Source organism: Lygodium microphyllum, chromosome 2, assembly GCF_053477565.2.
Source record: "Lygodium microphyllum isolate KBCC chromosome 2, Lygodium_microphyllum_v1.1.10, whole genome shotgun sequence".
NCBI classification, from domain to species: Eukaryota; Viridiplantae; Streptophyta; class Polypodiopsida; order Schizaeales; family Lygodiaceae; genus Lygodium; species Lygodium microphyllum.
In genome coordinates, this window is record NC_141136.1 from 131633523 (window position 1) to 131652647 (window position 19125).

Here is a 19125-nt window from a genome sequence, read left to right on the forward strand (position 1 = left end):
ACTCGAATTATCTAAAGATCCTAGTTTCTCATGTAACTTCAACCACCCAAAACCCTCCCTTGTAAGAGAACCTTCTCATGACCTCGCACGATGAAAACATGTAAAGGTGGTACAAGAAGACACTACTTTGTGAAAAGCACTTCATGTATCTAGTTTACAGTTTTTTCAATCTTGGAATATGCAACTACCAAACTTTGAAACCTCTCTCTCTCTCTCTCTCTCTCTCGTGTGCAAAATACTGATTTTTTATACATACATATGTGCAAAATACTGATTTTCTATGGTGATTCACAAATTTCAACTTTGTATTTTAAAGCCCACTATCAGACTGAAGGTTTAATTTTCATGCCCCAGCAAGCTAAAGAATACAATTTCTGTTGCCCAGCAATGAGTCATTTGCAAACACAGGCAGCAAAATGAAGCACCCTAAAATTGCTAAGGGCAGAGAACCCTCAAATCATCCACTAAGAGAACAAGATAAGGGGCCACATCTCTAGTAGTCCCCATTGTTCATTCCACAGATCAAGGCAGCTATCAAACTGAAGGTGCAGCAGACCTGGATCCAGCAGTGAACCAACAGGCAAGGAGCAAAAAGATAAAGAGTGACAGTTTTGACTCCTGTATACAGCAACAAGGTGACAAAAACCCAGCTTAAACCCAACCTTGGTCACCAGCCTCTTAGTCCTCAGAGCTATCTTTAACTGGGAACGTCCTTTTATTGCCCACCAGAGCAAACTCACACGCCAAGGCCATATGATCACTGCCCCATTTCTGTTCAAAATGAATCAATATAAAGCAAGTGTAATGTTTGACAATTGTAAGCATGTATAAGAGAGAGACTCACAGCACCAATGAAAACATTACACCAATCTTTTACATCTCAAAAGCACAACTTGTATGCATTTACATTTACATATCTTAAGGACCAAAATGGGAGTCTACAAATCCAGTAGCATACAAGAGATCTTGGGCCCTATACTCCCTTACATTGTTTTTCTAAGTATGTAACAAGATCCACTAGGATTGTTCCCCAGTTTGCAGAGTCCTTTTCGTAGATCTTGGGATGAATTCCTTTTCATGTCACTGTATACCACATAATCCTAACCAATTGTGAGAACCTAATACAGCATTTTCCAAGCGCTACCTGTGACTAGTGTAGATAGTTCCACATCTCCACTATCTAATAGTCATATAATGTGCTGCCACTTTAGGAATAACCTCTTTCAGGGTAATGATCTTCCTAGAGAACTGGCTAGCCCTACCCTGAGACAAGCAAGCTTCTTAAGATGATGGCACACAACTGAGCCTATGATACCAACTAAAACAAGAAAAATAAATAAGATCATAAGATACTACAAAAAAAATCCATGTTAAGTTGATCATTATTAGCTCTTTCACATCAGTTCCATCATCTCTGACTGCAATACCTCCTTAAAAAGTTACTCAATCAAAGACAATAAGACAAAGCAGAGCTCACATGCAACACACACATTTTCAAGTGAAGACTCTAGCTTTCACTAATTAAGGCTGTTATCCCATGCTACAAGCTTGAGAAAACCATAGAAGAAACTCATAATACATGCTACAAACCTTTGAAGGAAGGCCCTTCGTCCTTTGAAGAATATGAATTGGTAGAAAGTCCAACACCTTGAGAGGCACAAGCCCATCTGTAAACCTACCATAAACAGTGGATCTGAAGTAAGTAGAGATAGATCTCAAAGGTCGTCCTTCTTGTGCGCTGTTTCCTCACACGTCTACAGCAGACCACAAAAGCAAATTGCGAAGGAAAACACTGTAGTGCTTTTTCCTAACATGTCAACAGTCAGACCACAAAAGCACATTGCAAAGGCAAATATTCACAGTTGCAAAAATAAATCAAACCACACTCTCCCAATTTCTCACAGACAACCCAGAATTACTATGTCCACAAGACTCTCTTTTTGCCATCTTAGCCAGCTGTCCCCAGGATTTCTGAAGCTGGAAGTGCCTCTCTTCCCTCCATCTGAGGACTTCTCAATACTCATATTGGGTTCAAAGGTAGGCACCCTGTAAAACCTCCTTTCCTTCCACCATGGAAGATGACTAAGGTACCATTCCCTCACATCTTGTAAAAATGGAAAACTATGATCAATGCGAGGACACTGGAAATGAAATGCAGGCAGGGAGAGTGATGGTAATCACAAGCTGAACAAGATGATGGCTACGAAAAGTCAGGAGAATGAGAATAGGAGCGCCCAGCCCACCATTGTCTTTCTATGAGCTATTTTGTCCTACCAAACAATAGAAACACCTGTTTCTTTCAAATATGCTTTCTGGGGCTGTTATATAGTGAAATTTTCTATTTTGAGGAGTTTTCAAAATATGAAAAAAAGAAGAAAGAACCTGAGAAGAACAGGCAGAGAGAGGGACGCATGGACAGGATAGAGGGGGGAAGATCTTGATGTCTCAAATTGTCCCCTGTAACATTGGCTTCTCATGCATTTTGTTGGCCCACTACCTCATTGAGTCCTGAAATATGATAATATGAGATAATAGCAGCAGACTCCCAACATAGTGCCCCCCAGTTTGTATCTTCATTTCAGTGGTAGTTTTGGCAAAGCATAGAGGTATATATTCATCAAACATGTCCTTACTTTGGCATATGCCCCAGCATTCAAGGCCAACATAGAGGAAAACATTTCACTAATCTTGTACCATCTTGACTTTTTTCCTAACCCTTGGCTCCACCATTAGGTGACAGTTAGGAGGCTCACGAGTCACACCTTCCTCAAAAATGCCATGCAAATTATTCTGGTGGTCTTTTGTTACTGAGAACAAATAGTCAACTCTGGAAGATTGTTAAAAGGGTGATACCATCCTCTCCAGCACTTAATGTCTTCCCCCAACCACATGCTGGAAAAGGTAACTATAACATGTGTCCGTTTCACCTTTTAAACCAACAAACCCAAAGCTCCGGGTGATAAGCCCCTGTTCTCTATCAAGCTATGAATAGGTGATGCGTTGGTTTCATAAGATAACACACAGCCTTATCTTCATCATTACGTCTCTCATCAGAACACACAGCTAGTTTGAAACAACACAGATTCCGTCTCCAACACCTTATGGTGCTTCCCCAAAACTACTGCTACAATAAAGTATATCAGTTTCACCTCACATACATAGCAACTGCAAACCATAGTTCTCGAACACCAAAAAACAAAATTTCCTTAAGCTCCAAAATTTTTGCTACAAAAGTTCCATTGCCCCATAATTACACACCTATTAGAAATTAGAATCTTATTTATTCTCATCACCTTCTGTAATCAAAAACAATTCAGCCATAACCAAGATAATTCGCATACCAGATGTAATCAACAGTGCCCATAAACTTTGCATGGTATGTAGTTACTAGAGGTTCACCAACTGAATCCCTCGTGTCAAGTGGCCCCTATAGAAGACAACAAATTATACGCCAAATGCACATGAAATGTGAACACGAAAGGGGATCTACTGGCTTCCAATACCACCTTCACACTTGAATAGGCACTTTGAAGGTTGAACTTGTGATTCACGAGTGTTTCTGTAGCATCCCCAGTAGCCAGTCTTAACTCATCTGAACCCCATGGATAAGGTCGTCTTTGATTATGAGTAGTAATAATCTGACTTGAAGTTTGCATAGCTATATGCTCAGCAGAAGAGACCATTTGGCTGGAAAACTGTGTTGTGCTCTCCTGCCAAACATCTGTTTGAGAATTTTCATACTTTGTTATTTCTTGTCGCCACTCCAATGAGCTGCTTGATGTGCTATTGCATGACCCTTGACCTTTATTAATCATATGAATATCAGCTGCAGACGTCCACCTGAAAAGTGAAATTTATTATCATAGCCTTTCAATCTCATAGAGTAAAGAATAACCAAACAAAAACCACTGAATATTGTACATGCAGAAGTGCATTTCCAAGTGACCTATTAATATTTTCACCTTACACACACCACTCACTGACAAATATGAGTGCAGGTGAAACAAAAGAATCCAATGGTGTGGGTCACAAACCCCTTAAAGGAGTCCGTTCTTTATACATATCAAATGTGCTGCTTTCTCAAAAGCCTTTTTGTTCCTCTTAATTTCTATTTCTTCTCTTCTTCTTCTTCTTCTTCTATCGACTCTGATGTTGAAGGAGGTTGCCACAATCTGAATTCTTCTCCAAATTTACAGTTTAAGGATTTCAAGGTGTAATGTAGACAAACAAGCAAGGTGAAGAATATCATGCATGCTCTAGAGGCAGAGAGGTCAACTGCGATAGCCAGAGCAAAGGTAGAGGCTTGAAACAAAGGCAGAGAAAAAGGGGCCACTCAGGCCATCATCACTCAGTGGTGTGGTCTGAGTGGTGTGAACAAGAGGAGATGATGATGCCATGCATCAGCAGAAGCATGTTGAATCAGAATGCATGTAATGAGCCAATCAACTGCCTGGCAGGAAACAACAGTCATGAAAGCAGGGGACTGCAGACAGCAGTAGGACAGTTCCAAACAGTGATCGTGCATTGTCAAGAGCAGCAGGACTGTGGCAAACCTGAATTGGGGGTGCCCTGTAGAGATCCACGGGCACTTTTTACTTTCTAGCTAGAGAATAGTTTTTTCCCCGTGTGAACACATGCTAATGGGTGTGGTACTTGGTACCTTAGGGATTGTACTTTCATATCATTCTCACATAGTGGATGTGACATTCCAGCACTCTCTTCTCTTGATGTTCACTTGTTCATTGTGAGTGAGTGTGTGTGCACACGCTACTAAACCCTATAAAGCTAAAAATGTATTAGCTTGACTTAAACAGCCCCAAAACACGCTTAATTAATGAAAAACTTTCTTTTTTTAAAAGAAATACGATCCTAGAGAGTTATTGAAGGGGGTGAGTGCGCAATGGAGTGCGAGATTAAGGCGTTAGCTGAAGGGCTGAGCTGAGTTGAGAGTTAGAGGACTGAACGCAGAGATAGGGGTACCGTTGTGATGGTACACAAAGAATAAAAGAATGTATTTATATGTTAGGGTACATTAAGGGTGTGTTCACACCCGTAAGACTATACACGGAGACGAAGGGACTTTACACCCGACAACCTCCCACTTAAAGGCCTGAAGTGATACCTCTAACCAACTCCTACTAAACGAATGCAATGCTCATGCTCAGCCTTTGCAAGACACTTGGTGAGAACATCTGCACGGTTATCTTGGGTTTTGACCTTAGTCAGTGTGACAAGACCATCATCCAAGACTTGTCGAATAAAGTGATACCGAACATCTATGTGTTTGGTACGTGCATGGAACATGGCATTCTTAGCCAAACATACTGCACTCTGGCTATCACAACCAAGCACTGGAGTACGTGAAGAAAGACCAAAACCCTTGACCAAACGGCCAAGCCAAATAGCTTCCTTAGAAGCTTCAGTGGCTGAAATATATTCAGCTTATGTAGTACTCAATGCCACAATTTTCTGCAAACTTGAACACCAAGAGACAGCCCCACCAGCCAAAGTAAAAACATACCCACTAGTAGATTTCCTAGTATCAAGATCTCATGCCATGTCTGAATCACAAAATCCCTACAACTCTAGTGTACCCTTTCCATAGCATATACACTTTTCTTGTGTACCTTTCAAGTATCTAAAGATACATTTCACTGCTTCCCAATGTGGCTTGCCAGGTTTAGACATAAATCTACTAACAACTCCCACTGCATGAGCAATGTCAAGGCGAGTTGCAACCGTGGCATACATTAAAGATCCACAAGCTGATGCATAAGGTATACCCTCATGGTACTACCAGCTGCATGGTTCAATGGTTTTGTTACACTTATCATGTTCCTCCTAAGTTATGGTGTGAACACTCCCTTATCCATGGTACTTTTCACTTTCTAACTAGAAAAGAGTTTTTTCTCCGTGTGAACACGTCACTGGGTGTGGTACTTAGTACCTTAGGGATTTTACTTTTATATCTATCTCACATAGTGGATATGACATTCCAACACTCCTCTCTTGATGTTCATTTGTTCACTATATATATATATATATATATATATATATATATATATATATATATATATATATATATATATATAGAGAGAGAGAGAGAGAGAGAGAGAGTGTGTGTGTGTGTGTGTGTGTGTGTGTGTTGACTACTGAACCCTAACCTAACAATGATATCTTGGGTTGAAATAGAATGGCTGAAGCTCCTTAAATGCCCACTCTAATACTAGTTCAAATGGTGAGGAAAAAGGACCATATATCTTCTCACCCGCCACCACTTCGCTCATAAGCCACCACCACCACTGCCGTCATTAAGCCTTACACTCGGCTCTCTCCCGTATACCAGTTGTAGCTCCATCCCGTCCAACAAAACGCTTCAATCCCATGAAATCTCGCCTAATGCCCATGACATTTGCTGGCATTGGTTGGCATGTCGCTAGATAGTGCCATCCAATTTATTGGAGTCCCCAAACATATTGAGCAAATAATTTTGCCTTGCCATTTCTTGCTGCAAATTGTTGGTATTTGTGAACAGCTGTTGTCCAAAGTATAAAGAATTTGCAGCTAAAAAGGCTCCAATGTTGGAAACTATAGCAAATGGATGCGACGAATGCATTCCTAAATGATAAAACTTTTGGTGCGAAATGGGGCAATTTTTGTGCACCGAACACAAAATCCCCAAAATTTTGGTGAAATTTGGGGTTTTTAGGTAAAAGCCCCAAAAGTTTTGAAGAAATTTGGTGGAAATTGATGCTTGTAGCAAAATCCCCAAAATTTGTGCTTATTAAGAGGATCGTGCGTGAATAGGAGTTGTTCTTTTTTAAAATTGATGTTGGACTCAAGAGGAGACGGGAAAGTCTGGAAGTATGTAATCAGGAGTTAGAATGCATGTGACCTTTTGCATGGGAATAAGTGGAGACTTATGGGACTTGTGTGGGGAAGGGAAAGTGGAGAAAAGTGGGGTGAAGAGGAATAGTACTTAGCATGAAGAAAATAGGTGCAACTTGTCTTTAAGGGCAGCAACCATTTGTGGAAAGGAAGGAACAAATCTCATGTAGAACGGGTAGCTTTGGCAAGAAGGAAGGGGATGAAATATTCCTTGACCTCAGGGTATTGGTTTGGGCAGCAAAGAAGGGAACTTATTGGTGGCTCTCTTGAGCTGTGAGAAATAGGGCAATATAGGTTGGTTGCAGGAGTAGTCGACAACCCCTCTGGCAAATCATAGGCTCGCGGTCATCTCCATGCCCCCAAAACGATGCCCACATATCATTCAACAACAAATTCATCAACCTACTTGTCTCAAAGACAAGTGCTGAAAGTTTCCTCACTTCACCACCCAAACCACTCGAGACTTGTTGAAGAACACTCTGGGTGTGCTTTGTCTTGCATACAACACCATATAAACCCTTAGCTTGTTCATGCAACTCTGCAGAGTAAATAGCAAGTGCATGATTGACACGTGTGGATAAACTCGTTTGCGATTCCATCAACTCATTCATCTTGGTTACGTGGAACGGGAAACGAGAATGGGACCCTTGGAACGAGGGGAACATCCAAGGTCAAGGAACTGGAGCGAGGAGAACGGCAGATGTCTTAAATGCCCCAAATATGCCTTCCATGACCCAAATTACCCCAATAGTCTCCCCAACGCTACAAATCACCCAAATTGCCTTAAATGCCCCAAAATTGTCCCAAATTGCTCTCAACGCCCCAAAAATGCCACGTTCCCAAATGCCCCAAATGTCCCTCTAATTGCCCAAATAGCCCTCAATGCTCCAAATTGACCCAAATGTCCCAAAAATAACTCGATTACCCCCATTGGTCCAAATTTCCCTAAATTGCCCCAAACGCCCCAATTACCCTAATTTCCCTTGAAATTAGACAATATAAATGGGTGATTACCTTGGAATTGAGGATAGGGTTGAAATTTGATTGTGATTTGCAAGAATTGATAATGCATCAAATTTGAACTTTCCATGGACTCATGATTGGCTTGTGGCTTGTCTTGACACTTTGTATCTTCAACCCGAGAGAGAGAGAGAGAGAGAGAGAGAGAGAGAGAGAGAGAGAGAGAGATTAGTGCATGCACATTAGGCAATGGAGATGGATGAACATGTGGTAGAATGAGTGTGACACAAGCAAGAATACAAAATAGAAAAATCGTCAATTTTTGGTCAACAGACTTGGAACACCCGTTCCAAACAAGAAACGACAGGGGGGACATCAAGAAACAGCAAGGTGAACGGTAGGGAACGGGCTTGGGAATGGCAAGGAACATTCCTTAGTTGTTTCACCTCAGAGGAGGATTTGGAATGCGTTAGGCCATTCCTACAAGCTGAAATGGCCGTTCCCTATTTTTATGATGCTTGGGATAAGCTTCCATCATTGTCTTAGGTACGCAGTGAGGCTCATGTAGCCTATTTGGGCAAACAACTTAAGATGGAGTACATGACAGAGGATGATTCAATGGATGCATTCATTACATATGTCAAGGACATCATGGAGCAGCTTGCAAATATTTATGAAATAATTCCCAATGCCTCTCTTGTATCTACAGCCTTGGCTGGCCTACCTGATGCTTATTAGAGTTTTGCTACTACACTTTGCTTACTTGCAAAAGGAGATGTCAAGGCATACACATTTGATGCATTGGTATCGTTATTATTGTAAAAAGAGCAATCATGGGTGAATTGCTCTAATATAAGCATGGACAATCAAGCATTTTCAACCAGCCATCGGAACAAAGGAAAGTCATGGCAGTTCTCAAACTCCAAGGGTAAGAGCAAAACAACTTCTTTCACAAACTCTTCAAGCACTAAGGATAACGGTGCTAAGAAAAGGAGATGTAATTATTGTAGAAAAAAGAGGCATATTATTAAAGAATGCAAAAAGAGGATGGCAAGTAAAAAGAAAAAACAATCAAGCATGAGTATTCTTGAAACTTCAACAAGTACAAAGGATGAAACTGCACATTTAGCAAGCTTGGACATTGGTCAATAGTCTTATGCTTTTGTTGTACGTTGCTCGTATGATCCTTCTTCACATGAACATGGTCTATCAGTGATTGAAAATTGCAACACATGGTATTTCGACAATGGACCTTCCAAGCACATAATATCCTTTTGTGACTTGTTTGTATCATATGCAAATGTACAAAAGGGAAAATCCATTGTATGTGCAAATAATGCTTCATATGCAATTCAAGGCATTTCATTGCATGTATTGGTTTTGTGGTTCAATTTCACATGGATCAATATAGTGTCTCTGATTGTAATGATGGGGATGTCCTCATTGTCACCGGTACATTGTACAATGGCCTCTATCAACTTGATTTGTATGAGAGGAGAGCATCACAGGATGTATTACAAGATGCCACCATTGTGGATGACACATTATTGGAGTCATGGCATACTCAATTTGGTCATCTTAATTATTGCAATTTGCTTTGCCTAAGTAACAAAAATAAGGTGTTCGATCTCCCTCCATTGAAAGCACCTACTCATAATGTATATGAGAGTTAGGCACTTGGCAAAATACATCGTGCTTCATTTCCCAAAGGTGGATCTACACATGCTGATCAGAAATTACAACTTGTGCATAGTGATGTTTGTCGACCCGTGTGTGTCAAATCCATCGAAGGATACTTATACTTTGTTACCTTCATTAATGACATGACTCGTCACTATTGGGCATATGATTTGAGACACAAATCAGACGTGTTTGTATGCTTTAAAACCTTCTTGGCCTTGTAAAGAATGGCAATGGATGCAAGCTAATTACACTCCGTACTAATCGAGGGGTAGCTTTGTCTAAAACGGCTCACAAACCTAAGTGCGCCCATTGCATAAGGCCCTCTATGGTTTAAAACAGGCATGTAGGGCATGGTATGAAAAGATACATGCATACTTGATTGCTCTTGGCTTCAATAATTCACACACTGAAAGCACCCTTTATGTTTGTAAAGATAGGGATAACCTCTTGATTCTCATTCTTTATGAGGATAACATGTTGTTGACTAGACCCCATGAGAGTCGAGACAGATTTCAGCCTTAAAAGCTGAATTGTAGCATGCTTTTGATGTAACAAATATTAACCACTTACACCTATCTGGGCATACATTTTATTGTAGTTGAGAGGAGCATTATTTTGTGACAAGCTAAGTACATTGGGCAGCTTCTTGGGCATTTTCAGATGCAAGACTCCAAGCCTATCTCTACTCCAGTTGGAACAAGCCACACATTGACACTTGAGGGTGCAGGAGATCCATTTGATTCTTCTCTTTACCAGCAAGCTGTAGGCTGTCTATTGTGTTTGTGTAATACAAAACCAGATATTCAATTTGTAGTTTCTTAGTTGGCACGCTTTACGCATAGCCCTGCTACTACAAATTGGCAAGTAGTTAAATGTGTCTTTCCTTATCTCAAAGGCACTCAAACATTGGACCTTTTTTTATCCTAAAGGCACTTCTCTTTGCTTGCACGCATTCATAGACAATGATTGGGCTGTATGGCACAAATGCCTTTTAGTCAATCTTAGTATGGGGCAGTCACCCACTCCTATTTATACTGACAATCACAGTGCCATGACACTTGCGAGGAATCCAATTTTCCATGTTCACACAAAGCACATTGAGGTGCATTATCATTATGTCACAAAGAGGCTCCATACAAGGGGGATTCACTTGGTTTATGTCCCTACACAAAACGGCAGATGTGTTTACAAAAGCTCTCTCTAGAGAGTTTGAAGCCTTTCGCAAAGCTCTAGACTTGATACCGTTTGGGGATTGATCTACTTATCCCCTATATACATTCACATCGTTCACTCGAGGGGGATTTATTACACTTATCATGTTCCTCGTAAGTTCAGGTATGAACACTCCCTTATCCATAGGCACATTTTACTTTCTAGCTAGAGAAGGATTTTTGCCCCGTGTGAACACCTATCAATGGGTGTGGTATTTAGTAACTTAAGAGATTGTACTTTCATATCATTCTCACATGGTGGATGTGACATTCCAACACTCTTCCCTAGTTATTCACTTATTCATTGTGAGCACGCGCTTCCAACACTCTTCCGTCGTTATTCACTTGTTTACTATGAGCGTGCATGCGCGCGTGCGTGTGTCTGTGTTGGTGAAACCTAACCTAACAAGTTTCACATTGTTAAGCTAAAAATGCATTACAAACTGATTAGCGCTTTTAGACAACCCCAAAACTCAAATGTTGCCGAACTTTCATTGAAAGGAAGAGAGTTCCTAGAGAGTTTTTGTGCCCCATGAGCCAAACCCTAATTTGGGAGGATCCACTCATCCATAAATAGACGTGCTGCCCACCATTCAGCCTCGTCCCATTCTTGCATGTCATCACTCTTCACTACACATTTCAGCCATCAGCCCACCTACCTGTTCAACCCCTATCAACTGCAGCCCCATGAGGCAACAAGCTTCCTGATGCTGCCAGCCACCTAGCAACCCTAGAACAGGCTGCATTTTGCTGTAGATCCACCACATCAACAGCTGTCGTCTGTCTCCTCAATCTGCTGCCAGCATTTACTGCCAATTAGCCCGGCCTGCATCAACACACCCTTATACAGCTGTCACGTGACTGTTCTCAACCTCACTGATCACTTTCCATCACTTTTCAGGTTGCATACTGCTGCATTCAGCCAAATACAGCCTCGTGGCTCCTGAATTTTGGTTAGCAGCCTGCTGCCCTTCCATTCTCAGCATTATTTCAGCTCGGATTGGTGGTTATAGGACTTGGGATCCATCTCCAATGGACATCACACTATAACTACTCTCTTTGTCATGTCTTTGAGCATCTTGTACACTCTTTCCATCATTTACAGCATTGATTCATTCACTTCAAAGTTCTTTGTCTTCTCTATTTGTGTTTGTGTTTTGCATTTTTGCATTATCATCTTAGTTATTGTGTTTTAGTCGTGTTCATACCTTCTATGTTTTCTTAGTGCAAACCCCAACATGTCTTCACATGGTATCAGAGCTGGTGCTCTTGTAAAGAGTATCCTATCACTATCCTGCAGGCTTGGTTTTGTGCAAGATACACAAATGACATGTAACCAATTCACAATATCTAAAACTCCTCCTCAGGATCCTACAATGTCTTATCAAGTTTCTCCATCATTGAAGGCCCTAAGGATGTATTATGAACTCGAAGAGGAAGATGATGCTTCACCTTCACCTTCTTCTTCTCGGCCAAATACACGTTTCATAACAGATGAGGAGCTCCAAGAATACTTGCACATGAGATATGGTGTCATGAGGACATGTATTTTTGAAACCTCATTTAACATGTGGATTACTTTTTAATCACATGATTTAGTAAATGTTGCACATGTGAGGTGCAACTAGATTAAAGTAAATTTACAAGCCCACGACCCGAGAACATCACGGGATGTCAAAGGCAAATGTTGCTATAAGTTATGTTGCACAGGTACTTGGTGGTATCTGGTGTTAATTATTGGCCTAGGACATTCATTTGGACATAAGTGTCGGTTGGTCACACTAGAGAAGTGGCGTTTAATGGTACCTAACGCCAATCCGTGGTCAAAGATGGTGCAGAGACACTTCAGAATGCAAGTTGCCTAGCCAATTTAATTAATCACATTATTTTTCAGGGCACCGACATAATTATTAGATTAATTTTCAGTATTTAAAGACTGAAAATTAATATTTAATTATGGATAATGCTGAAAAAACCATTTGGGAAGGTTGCCACTTGTCAAAAATGCCCATGCAAGACTGAAAAACGTCTTTAGAGGCTGGAGAGGCATTTTTAGTGTATTCAACCTGCAAGAGAGAGGAAGGAGATACTGCTGGTCTGATTTGCAACCATTGGAGGACCTTCAGAGGCAACCACGGGCAGGAGAAGACCAATCAACAGTAGCTGACAACATCTACAAGCTGTTGAGAGAGTGCAGCAGTAGTAAATGACTGATTTTTGTTCAATTCTTTGCATCTACAAGCTATTGAGGTTGCATTTGACCAATTTCTTTCATTCTTTGCAACAAAACTCTGAATTTTCTCTCTCTACAATTTCTCTCTCATCTCCCAACCATTTCACAGCCTTGCTCCGAGGATCTCAACATTTGGATCCTTGGAAACTAAGAAATTGTAAATTTCTTTGCTGTAAACCCTAATTTTAATTAGGGTTTAGCAACAGCCTCAGGAAGCATGCCAAAAATTGGAAGCTCCAAGACTTGGATTCAATAGGACTGAAGGTGAATTTCAGCTAAATTCAGGTGGAGGACTAGCCAACCATTGAATTTGGGGCATTTCCATCATCCATGAAGTGGGTGAAGGCCAATTAAGCACCTGAATCAAGGGGCAAAATAGACTGAAGACTTGCTAGTCACTTTTGACAGCAAGGGGAGTTTGGATTGCAAAGGGGATCGGAAGAATCCCATTGTAAATCAGCTTTTTCTTCAATAAAGCTAAAGAAATACCAAAAGGGGCACCAATTTTGGGGCCAATCACGTGTGCCTTGTCCAAGATCAGTAGGTAAATTTGTATTTTCAGATTTGCATTAATTGTTTGCTGCTGTAATGAAGTTGTAATCAGGGATTTACCACCCATCCATGGAAGGAAGGCTGGTTACATATGGTCACAACTACCACTCTCTAACTCCTAAAAACCTTGCTCCTAATACATCCAGAGGCCAGCCATCTCTCACATTAGGGAGAACATACACCATTTGGGACAACTCGCGATCCATCTTCTTCGTCACAACCAAGCCCAATGTCAATTCTATCTAACACCATTGAGTCATTTGAATCAAATACCCCCACCCCCTAGGTTTCCTTTTGGTACGAAAGATCCAAATAATGACAAGTTTGAGCACGAGAATATAAATTGAGGAGGTTATCGAAGAAAACATGCTTCTACATGTATATCTGACACTTCTATTCCATTTGAGTATGGAGTTGGTAGTCACTTTTCTCAAAACCCTCCGATCCCTCAATCTTTTGGTCAAGACATATATTTTCTTTCTTTTGCCTTCAATAACTTAGGATTGCACTCCACATCTACATCAACTACTCTAGGATTTGGATCATCTATTTCAATTCCTAGCACTTTCTCTTTTCCTAAACCACATGTTAGCTACCCACAAGTGAACGCCACTCTGCCCCTTGGTACATCAATAACAAGCCACACTTTATTGTGTGTTACTACATCTTCAAGTGAGCATATCTGTCTATCCTTGAATGGCAATGAGAGGTATCCCTCTCACTCCACCTGGACACTCACCACCCTATCTATCAACTTCTCTAACGCCAAGCTTTCTTTCTTCTACCTATGGTGGGCCCTAACCCATCTCACTCCATGGGTCACTCCCATCCATGGATTTCCATCCTTTGCCTATCATGTCCCTATTTCTCCTCCTCGGGCTACATAGGCAGCTACCATGCCCGTGCCCAATCAGCCCATGCCAACTTTCAGATCCACTATGCACACATCTCACATGTATGGTTGGCACTCTGGGATTAATTTCCTAGTGTACTACACTCCCCCACCCTAGCTATCCTATTCCTCATCAACAATGCCACTCGTGTTGCTACGGCCAAGAATACCTTTATGGATAAGACTCGTTTTAGCAGGTCAAATGTTACCACTTGGTCCAACCTAATGCAACAAGTACTTGAATCTCAGGGTCTTTGGAACCTAGTATTTGGTTTAGAGCATTTGATCAACCTAAGTAGAAAGTGCTCCTTAGATGAGAATCACATAAGTGAATAAATAGCATGTGGCTGAGATTTCAGTGATAGAGTTTGTGGAAGTAAAGAGAGAGATCTCCCATATATAGGTGTGAGGCTTGGGTGCCAAAAGTGGGAAGAAGATGCTACTAAAGAGAAGTGTAAAAAAGTCTTAATCCTAGGCTTTTTGGTTGATCCAACCATTCAACTAAACTTTCAATTCCTCCTCGACCATATTTCTTTTAAATATCCAAAGAATATATAATTCCCATTTCAAGCCCTACGAACATCAAATTAATCTAAATCATTGAGCCAAATAGTTGATATATAAAGATTGGTTACATCTAGTATGATCTATCTACTTCTAGTGCATGTTATGTATGCAACATATGCCATAGAGCATCTTATATTGTATGGCATTGTTAATTGGCTTTAAACCTATGTTCTATTATTTGTTATAAAAAATAATCATGTTAATTTTCTTGAAAACAATCTTTTTTATCATATATAGTACCTTATCAAATCTAAAGGTATCATTTACTACCATATCATATCATACCACGATGTATCATATCTTTCGTATTTGTCAACTATGCCTTTGACTAACTTTTCACTACTTAAGCCCTTGTCTCCCAAAACCCTCAAAAGACGAATTCTGGACCCACCATAAGGACATTATATCTCCAAGGAAGGGGATAGAGGAGCCAAACTCAATATCTCTCTTGATATATGCAAATGAAAATGTCTTGATCATCGTCTCTCTACAAAGATTACAAAGATATTTGGAATCACTATTTATATGCACAAGACAGTGAGCTTTTAGGCAACCTTGGTAAAACTAAGGTTTGTGGTGTTTAGTACCACATCATAGTGGGCTATCAGCAGTAATGTTTACTTATGAGCAAGAGGGGATGGAATGCACTAGTACATGGATTTGGATACATATCTAGGAGTCTTATCCATAGGGTCCACTTACTCTATGGAGAGGTAACAAAGAAGGTTTGTGGTGTTTAATACCACTATAAAAATGAGAACAGCCACACAACAAAGGTTGACCTTAGGCTATATTGCATTAAGAGAAATGAAGAGCTACTACGCAAATATACAGCTCCAAGGGATTCAAATGAAGAATACTAGGTCTAAGTTGGGATGATGTTCTAAAAATAGTAAGTTTGTGACCTTTTACATTTTACCAAATTTAGTTATATATACTCTCTTTTTTTGCAAGTAAAATGTGGCTAATTATATTACTCAGAAGACTGATTACAACGAAGTGTACGTGCTCAACAGACTAGCTGGAGAATATGCAAATCACAAATCGAATCATGTATACAAGTCTCTCAAGGCGGCCTGGGGAGGATGGGGGAAAGAAGCCATGGCGGGGGGGTGTATCGCTTTCTGGGGCTGCCCGCCTGCATTGTGAAGAACATGTCATGGCCGCCCCAAGCGAGCAAAAAGTGAAGACGGAGCTCCTAACGAGCTCAAGTCTCGCCTTGCACCTGGTCCCAACGGCTGCAAAGGGAGTGGATGATGGAGATCCAAAGCTTTGCCAAAGTCGCATATACTGAAAGGCACTCCCAGCCAAAAACCACCTAACAGCCTGCCTTCAAAATGTGCCGTCCTGTAAGACTCCCTATGATCTCCCATACCTCTGAGCACTCTACTATGGGATCCAATACTTGGCTGCTGGATAAAGCCTCCAAGCCAACCGCTGCACAAAACCCAACCTCGATGAGGAAAATAGAGTCTTGCATCCTGGCCTCATACAAAAGGCGATGGCCCTGGCTGATTGCCTGCCAGCAAAAAGCCCCCTACGAGATACATCCAAGGCTTGGTGCCACACGGTGGAGAATATGGCAAGCTCCTCTCCACACAAGAAGTGCCGTCTTGCAAGACCAAAGGCAGTGCTTTGGAGTTTCCAAGTGCTGCTGTGGGCACTGCTTGCAACCTCCATCCTGTTGCATCATCTGAGCCAACCAACTCCCAACAGCCAAACCCCCATGTGCCAAAAGCCAAAGGAAATACGACACCCTTCTCGGCCTCCACCTGTCCCACAAGTGACGCCAGAAAGTCCACCAAAAGGCATCCCTAATGTTGTGCTCCGCCTAGTATCTGCTAAGCCAAGCCGCCCAATCCATGTCCTCCTCAGTATATGTCTACCAATCCTGGCTATGTACTCCAAGAACCTCAGTGGCTTCTTGGCGACCGCAATGGCCGGCCATAGCCACTCTTCAGGATCCCACTCCAGCTCATCAAGTGGCATGCTCTCCCATATCCAAGGCGCCACTCCCGAAACTCCTCCCAGGGCACATAAGGGTCCAGTCGCCAGGTCTTCCCCTGGAGTCCAACCACACGAATCCTCCTCTAAGGAAGCACAACAATCTCCTCATCTTGCTGCCCTCTGTCAAGAACCAACCGCCCCCCATCCTACACAGTGAAGAAAATCCCGTAGGGGGCACCGCCCACTCTACCTGCCACCTGTAAGGGAATACTTGCCGGTGAGAATCTAGCAATCCACACCTCACCAAGCCCCACTGGCTCTCAGATCCAGGGGTCTAGCCACTGCTGAGGGATCGCTGAGTCAATCTCCCTCCTCCTCATCTCAGCTCCTCACTGACAACCTAATGCCTGCTGCAACACCTCCTGATCCACCATCCTGTACACCTCCCGCCATGTCCTGATAGTATGAGCCGGGCCAGCCTCCCAACCAGCCCACTAGATGTGGGAGCGCTCACCAATCTGTATCCCATCCCGATCTCTGACCTGGGGATTCCAAACCACCAGCTGGCGGTCTATCTCCTCCTAACATCTTGGGGGACTCTGAACTAGGGCCTTGTGAAGGCCCTACCACACTCGAAGTAAGCTACGGAGGACGGAAGATCTGGGTGGCGTGATCTGGGCAGTCATGAAGATCCATCTCAAGGATGGCCTCCATCCACCACCAAGCCTTTGCACTCCTAGAGACCCTCCTGCAGAAGGACTTTCCAGGTTTGCCCACCTAGTATGAGACTACGGACCACTAACTTGCCCAAAAGGACCAAGCTCTAGAACTCAGGGTTGATGATCCCAAGCCCTCCCTCAGACCGATGCCGAATGATGATCGCCCACACCACCTTGGCCTGGGAATACCTAGAACTTTGAGCTAGCCCAGAGAAAATTCAGCACTAGGTGGCGAAGCTGAACCACACAAGACGAGAAGAAGCACCAACAAGAGGCGGTGTACCAAGCCGTTGCTAGGAGGACCTGGTTGACCACCAGGGCTCGGCCCACTAAGGAAAGGCGGATTGTGCTCCAATAGATTAACTTCCGCCTAATAGAGTCGAGAACTAGAAGAAACTGCTGGGCAGGAGTGATTTCGAGTCCCACCTCGAATCCTAGATATTGGACAGTCTATCCCCTGCTCACCCATCTGAACCCCAACTGGACACCCCACTCTGTGCTAGAGTTCGGATCTGTAAGAAAACCAACCGACTTTTGCCAGTTGATTTTCGCTCCAACTGCAATGCAAAATACCTCCAAAGCTAGCCTTACTCTCTCCAACATCAACTCATCATCCTCTACATAAAGACCGGTATCATCTCCATACTCTGAGTCCAGCAGCTCAATCTCCTCCCTCACTGGAAGTCAAAGGCCACGTAGCTCGCTCACACGTGAGCGGAGGAAGTAGGACATCGCCTCCCCAAAGAGTAAGAAAAGATACAGGGCAAGAGGGCAACCTTGCCAGACAAATCTCTCTAGCCGAAACTCCTCCACCCTCCTACCACCAATGAGAACCTTGCTAGTGGCCGATCTGTAAAGTGCAGAAACCCCATTGATCCATGCTTGGGGGAAGCCCAACCTCGCCATGGTGCCCTCTAGGAAGTCCCAATCAACCCTGTCATAGTCCTTCTCAAAATCCAAGAGGAGTACTGCCAATCCCTAACCACTGTGCTGAGCCTACTCAGTTGCCTCGAAGAAAGTGAAGACATTATCTAGGATGCTCTTATCATGGACAAAACCTATCTCAGTGTCATGAATGATATATGGAAGCACGGGGCGGAGTCGACTACTGATCATCTTGGCCAGTGCCTTATAGGCCACTGACAACAAGGTGATCGGTCTCCATTGGGATAGCTCCAACAGGTCTCCCCCTTTGGTGAGGAGACTGACAAGACCTGCCGATAAACTCCCTCACATTCATCCTAAGCTGAAAATCTCCTGAAAGGCTAGTAGTAGGGGGTCCTTCACCACCTCCCAGTAGGTATTGAAGAAGGCATTAGAAAGACCATCCTCTCCCAGGCATTTCTGCCCATCCTGTGCATGGAAGGGCTCAGCTAGCTCCTCCTCTGTGAAGGGGTCTAGGAGGGTGCGTCCCATCTTCTCTGTGACGAGGGACAGAATGCAATCTGAGACCTATTGTCTACAACGTTGTAC

At 42.5% G+C, this 19125-nt stretch overlaps 1 protein-coding gene across 4 annotated transcripts in view; it reads right to left on the reverse strand.

The window, feature by feature from the left end:
* Window positions 1-220: 220 nt before the first annotated feature.
* Window positions 221-19125, reverse strand: part of LOC148040335 (DNAse I-like superfamily protein) — a 76632-nt gene continuing 57727 nt past the window's right edge. The window contains exons 11-15 of one of the 4 annotated variants that reach the window (XM_087698476.1): window positions 3507-3840; window positions 3342-3427; window positions 1591-1675; window positions 663-771; window positions 221-556 (exon numbers count right to left, since the gene is read on the reverse strand). In XM_087698476.1, the coding sequence (XP_087554602.1) occupies window positions 679-771; window positions 1591-1675; window positions 3342-3427; window positions 3507-3840 (598 nt within the window). In that variant the 3' untranslated portion in view covers window positions 221-556; window positions 663-678. Of the gene's footprint in view, window positions 772-1590; window positions 1676-3341; window positions 3428-3506; window positions 3841-19125 lie in introns of all 4 variants that reach the window. The other 3 variants (XM_087698492.1, XM_087698484.1, XM_087698466.1) reach the window with 3 other exon arrangements.